General features: G+C 38.0%; 1 protein-coding gene across 1 annotated transcript in view; it reads right to left on the bottom strand.

Moving 5' to 3' along the window:
* The window catches only part of LOC109301605 (sodium channel protein type 2 subunit alpha), a gene marked incomplete at its 3' end in the record, with an annotated part of 140,843 nt that overhangs the window by 107,441 nt on the left and 26,941 nt on the right, over positions 1–6,461 (bottom strand). The window contains exons 2-3 of the mRNA XM_019522840.1: positions 3,429–3,747; positions 288–406 (exon numbers count right to left, since the gene is read on the bottom strand). Coding sequence (XP_019378385.1) covers positions 288–406; positions 3,429–3,695 — 386 coding nt within the window. The remainder of the gene's footprint in view (positions 1–287; positions 407–3,428; positions 3,748–6,461) is intronic.

The following is a 6,461-nucleotide window of genomic DNA, read 5'->3' as shown; positions in this document are numbered from 1 at the left end:
GAAAAATAGGAGGGAAAGAAGAAAAAGGAAACAGGTAGAAATAAGAAAGGCTACTTTGTTTCTAATATCATCATGTTATGATTCATTTCTGAGCTATAAAGCAGGAGCAGAAATGAGAGAAGGAGATGGGAGAGAAACAGAGGAAAGAAGTAGTACCAAGAAGATGGACAGAGTGTTGTGTATCATACCCAGCCTGGGACATGCAGACAGCTACTGATTTAAATACTGAAACAAAAGAGCAGGACTTCATTCACTAATATTTTGAACCAACCACTTGAAAAGGATATGAATGTACCAAAATCTTAATAGCTATTTTTCTAAGGGGATTGAAAGGAGTTAACATGTACACGGCAGAGGTGGCACTGAATCGGAAGATTGCCTTCCCTTTATTCAATACTATAAAAGTCTAGAAAAGGAATAAAAAATGAAAAACATCATTTAGTATATGTACAGTTTGGATTCTTAAGCCCTGCACTTTATCATTGATTATAGTTGGCCATATTCTACACTCACTGACAACCTCACAGACCGACTGACCTTTTCCCTCATTCCCCTCATGCATGGCATAGCTGCCAACTGAACTTTCACAAGTGAATTCTCCAAAACCCTTTCAACAACTTTATACAGAAAATACAAATAATCTATGTTGGCTTAGGACAAAGATAGATTTAATGAAGCTTAATATTTGACTCTTTAGTCACTTAGTATAGCATATAACACACCTGCTGAACATAATGGTAATTGTGAGAATCATTTGAACCTCAGCATTCTCCATGCTAGCTACCTTCATTGATACCATATGAGATACTGCTGCTGGGGAGTACTGATAGTTTGACTTTCAAAGCTGGTTTGCAAAGCCTGTCTCCCATTAAAATAAAGGAAAACATAGTTGCTCAGAACATAGTTGCTCAACAAATTATGGATATAATACTCATGGAGCTGAACCATCTTTTCCTCACACATAGCAAAATCCTTTAAAAATGGCTGCATTGGGAGGCTTTTATGCCTGCAACTTTATCTGTTTTTCATATGATATGATTTTGCATGAACTGTGCTAAGTACCACACAATTCACTAACCATTATATTTCAAGTTCTGCCCTCTGTCTACAAATTCATGTACAGTATAGCACAACTTATCTATACTGGTTGCATATTTTCACGTACAGCTACATATACATATACATACGCACACACATTAAATGGCATTTTTAAAGGAAATGGATTTGAATTAAAATCTTTTTTTAAATCCAAATTATCCAAGAAGGCTCAGCCTTTACTCAATATGCTGTGCACAGCTAAGTCTTTAAAAGATTTATATTCTACATGGGCTTGCGGCCAAGCTTACACTGCTTCTACTCAGGTAAGCTCAGAGGAGGGAGAGAGGATGCAGGAAACAGGAGAATGTAAAAGCTTATGCTCCTCAACTGTAAGAGAGACCAGCTAGCTAGCACTGCTGGCAGCAGTAGAGATCCCAAAGGGGATACAAGCCAAGTGAACCATGCGCATTGCCAGTGGCCACATTCTGCATCAGTTAGGATCAGAGGGGAGGCTATGCCTTGTGAACAGGTGTAGGAAACACTGTAGCTGAAACCCTGGAAGCACAAACCAGGCCTACACCAGAATTCACCTGCCACAGCTTTTACTGCCTTCACCAAGCCTTGCCCTCAGCTCCCTGCTGACTCCAGGAGCTGTATTTTTACCCCTTCATGATTTTATTTTTAATTTACTTTGTCCTTAGTGAACTTGCAATTTCTTAATTTGCATATCATTTCATATTTCTCCTTGTTTCTCTAGGTACCTGATCATTTTATCCTTGATTTCTGCCCCAAAATCTGAGTTCCTCACTCATTTTCTACTGCCCTTATTCAAACCAAATCCCTCTTGAAGCAATCCTTTGTGTGATCCTGTCCCACTGAGATATATTTATGCAATGAAAATAAAGCCTGACCTAAATATACAAACTCCGGAGATTCACAGGAAATCCAGGAAAATTTTTTGATAAAGTTCTTCATATGTAATGCTTTTAATTTTGTACTAGAAACTACCATACATCAAAAATATGATATGGTCCCTGACAACTGTATTGTCACTCACTAAGACAGCCAATTTTAAAACTGAGTTATAAATCAAAAGGAGGTTATATCATTTTAATGTTAATCATAACCATTACTTTTCTGATTTCTAAGGCATGATTATTTTGATGACAAGCTTGGGTCCTATATGGTTAGCATTATTGAGCTTCAGCAGAACTAGTCAATTCAGTAAAATAAGCAGTATATAATCCTTAATCAAATAATTTCATTTTCAAATATAGATCCCCATTTACCCATGACAACGTGAACTTTCAGAATGCTGCACTGAGCAGCATTATAAGGTCAAGGCTTTTTGTTTTTTTTAATTTATTTTTAAAAATGCATCTGCTGCCTGTCGGCAGCTCACCATGGTATATACCTAGATATTCTTGTTGTCTTAGAGGAGAAAATGACTGATGACAGGGCAGAAACTCCTACGCTTACTGAGTCTCTCAGTTCATGTATGACTCCTAACAATAGTCAGTTTGGAGGTTCTGCTTTTAGTTTTCTGTATGTTTTCAAAGAGAACTAGCTAAATCCTAGGGGCTACATTTTTCCCTGTATAAGAAAAAAACATGAAGATAGAAAATTCCATACATTTGAGCTAGAGGAGTTTCTTCTGAATTGTTGGAAGTTTCCCCCCTATTGCAAACAGTACAGCACTCAGAAATACAGAACACCAGAGAAAGCCCTGGGGCCATCTCCCCATAGTCCTAGAACTTCTGTATTATTCCATTTGTCCCCTGTGGTGCATCATAGGATTAAAACAAACAAACAGAGATACACTATCTCAATAGAGTGTAGAGTGAGGAAAGGAGGCGTTTCCTGCTCCTTACAACCCAGGCAATGAGAGAATGCTTAGTAGTAAAACCCTTGTTTTCTATATGACAGTGAAGAAAATGAGCAAGAGACCCATCAAGGCAGCCTCTAAATGGTTTTCAAAATGAAAAGGCTGACATCCCTAATTGAAGATTTGCTCCTTTCACATTTATAATGGAGTGATTAATAAAATAACAACACTCTAAAAATAACTTGTGTACTAATTCTTCAGCCATTCTCCCATGTGTAATATACTGAAAACTACAATTAGAGTAAATCTCTGAGTATATTACATTAAAGCTAATGGAGCATTCTTCAAAACCTGGGCCTTGGTTCTGCATGTACCCATAACACTTATTACTAGATGTTGTGCTCATTATGGGGAGTCAACAGTTGGAGAGCTATAACCAGAGAGTAAGTGTTTGCAAGACTGTGTCCAAAGTAGTGGAGAGAGGGAGCCCTTCAAAGGGTCTGTTGTATTTTAATACTTAAATCTGAACAGTAAGATCCTCGATGCATACTTAATAATTACTCACTTTTTTATTGATGTAGTATGGGTCCAGGTCCTCCAAGGGCTCGGACACCATTTCTGGAGGTATGTCACCATAAATAAATGGCAGTGTCTTCCCTGCCTCCAAGTCACTATTTGGCTTTGGTCCATTTTCATCATCATCATCTTTGCGTTCTTCTTTGGACTTCTTAGCTTTTTCTTCTGCAATACGTTGTTCAATAGCTGCAAGTGACTCTCTTGTGAAATAATGGAAGCTGTCAGGTCCTGGTGGTACCAGCACTGATTGTGCCATCTTTTCATCCTGCACCTCTTAATTTCTGTTTAGCCTCTCACATAAAAAACTGCTAAAAATATAAAAAAAACCACACAAAAATATTAGAGCAATGCACTGCTCAAGCAATTTAAAGGGACATAATTTTATAGAATTTTTTGCAGAGTAACTTCTTAAATTATTATTATTATAACTGAAGAGCAGTATGCTATGAAGCTGATTCATTCATGCATTTCCCTCCCAGCCAGTCTCTCACTCCCAAGACAGACCCTTTTCCTTTTCATCTGGTCTCTTGTATATATCTGGAAAGGCAGCAATTCTAGAAAAAAATAGTTTTAAATGAATTTCTTGCTAAAAAGTAATAGATTGGCAATTTTAAATACAAAGGATCCCCATTTCCTTTCTTTTCCCAGTGGAATTTTGTGATCATTTAAACAAATGATATGGTGGATGTTTTGCAGCACATTTACTGAAATGAATTCACAGTTAAATTGTGTTTACAGTGAAGTGTCAAGGAGTGGGGGCATTTATCACAACCAACCAATACCACTATCACCTGAAAAACCTTATCACAAATCAACCCTTCTTCTGGAGAGGACACCCAGAAATGGCTCCTTCTGGAGCCCATCACTGCCACTTAAAAGCATCAGCCAAAAGGATTGCTTGATAGTGATGTGATGTGCTCCTTCTGTTCAGGGACAAGTATGCTGCCTTTGCAGAGCTGCCAGCTCAGGAAGCACGGAAAGAGGCTGAGGCACCTGTACTCAGATTTCCTGCCTGGCAACATGTTGTGCACTGAAAACATTTCTGTAATAACCAAAATTGATCTAAATCACTAGATGCTATATCTTTAGATGGGTTATTATTCTCTGTTACCATTGAAATTGTATATAGTTTGCACAATCTTCAGTACCAAAAGCAGTACCATCTCCTTTCAATTCTACCTTATGCTTCTGCCAAAAATGGCTAATAGACAATATTTTCCAATGCAGAGATACTTGAAATCCTTCACTTAATCACTGCCATATTATTCAATACTTTTATCAGGACTCTAAATAAGCACGCTGCATTATAAAAATAAAGCAAATGTAACAGCAGATCAACAGCTTCTATGTTAATTGATATTCCATAGGAGTAATTAGCAACTTCAAATTACATGAAACAACCTGAATGCATTCTTTAATTTTATTTATATATATATATATATATATATATATATATATATATATCACTTCTGCACAGCTGCAGTGGCTTCATGGTTCTAGAGCCTTCAGAGTATAAGGTAATACTAAGTCTTCTCCTTCATTCCTTTCCTCTTCATCATATAGCTAACCATCTCCCCCTACCCACATGCGCGTGCACTCACACATGTACACGCATGAATGCAAACATATCCACTAGCTCATGCAGATACATCTGTGAAGCATACTCTCCAATTACAGGCAAATGCACCTACAGCATGGACGTTATGTAGAAAACTGCTGCTGGAACATACACAAATTGGTAGCAGAAGAAGGAATATGAAAGTGATCCTACTGCAAAACCCTCATGAATTTAATTGCCAATGACAGAAAAAAATATAGAATCCCATCTAAATACTATAGGTAACAATTAAACATGCATTACCCATGTAGAATCTCACACCTATGTGGATTTGGAATGACACCCTGAAGCTTGCAGCTAAAATTCCATCATGCCTTTTTCTTTTCTTTTTTTCCTTTTTTTTTTCTTCCTTTTTTTAAAATTCTCCTTCAACAGACCACACCTAACTTCCTGCTAAAGGATCCTGGTTATTGAAGTAAAAAGTGGCATTTCCTGTGTAAGAGACTACTAGCTGCTTTAATTATGGCCACCACTAGATGGCATGCACATGCAATCATATTATATTCCTATAATAAACTGAATCCAGATTTCAACAAGAATTGCTGCATGCTCAAGTACCAGCCTAACTCCAGGATTTTGGCCTAAAATTCAGGATTTTATGGGAAGTCTGAGGTCCTCACTACTCTCCAAAATCTCCAAACCAGTTGTTGGTGTCACAACAACAGGGGTTGCAACTGTGAAAATAATATTGAGCAGAAGAGAGGATTAGAAAAATAGAGGCTGCAACTCAGGCTGCTGTTGAATTGATTTAAAGTATAGGATGTATTATTTTCTAGTACAATCTAATAAGATTTATTTTATTTGGTTCTTTCCAAGCAGCAGTAAAATCTAGACATGAGGTACAGCAAAGGAGAGGGTGGCAGGTATGAATGCTCAGAGCTGCACTGAACTTGTGATGGGAATTGCATCCAAGGTTTGCAGGCCCACGAGACACAAGAGTAGGACCCTTATAAACTCCTAGTTCTGTGGCAGGCCACTCACTGAGACATCCCCTTTGGACTCTGCTTCAAATGCTTTCAAATGCTCTCTTCTTTTTTTCCCCATCCTCTCTCCAGCTTTCTTTGGGTTTTCTATTCTTAATGTTTGTTTTTTCCCCCCATCACTTTGATCACTAATGTCTCCTCATCTCTCTCTGTCTCTTTCCCACCCCCCCATATGTCCTATCACTCCTGTCCTACTTCCACTTTTTCCCTTATGCATTCTCTTTCAGTCATTCATTCATTAATTACTTCACCAACATATTTCCTTCCTTATCCAGACTGTTATGTCTGTCCTTCACCCAGCAGCATCTTCTTTTTCTTGGCCCATGAAGAGGACACCAAAGAAAACATGGCCTGAGGCTGAGATGGAGAAGAGAGGAGTGAGTGAGTTGAGAGAAAAAACTATTCCTGTGATGCTGGCAGG

This window comes from Gavialis gangeticus, unplaced genomic scaffold (genome assembly GCF_001723915.1).
Source record: "Gavialis gangeticus isolate Ggan-Ray unplaced genomic scaffold, GavGan_comp1, whole genome shotgun sequence".
NCBI classification, from domain to species: Eukaryota; Metazoa; Chordata; order Crocodylia; family Gavialidae; genus Gavialis; species Gavialis gangeticus.
Note: the sequence above shows the minus strand (reverse complement) of the source record. Positions and strands in the feature narration are given on the sequence as shown.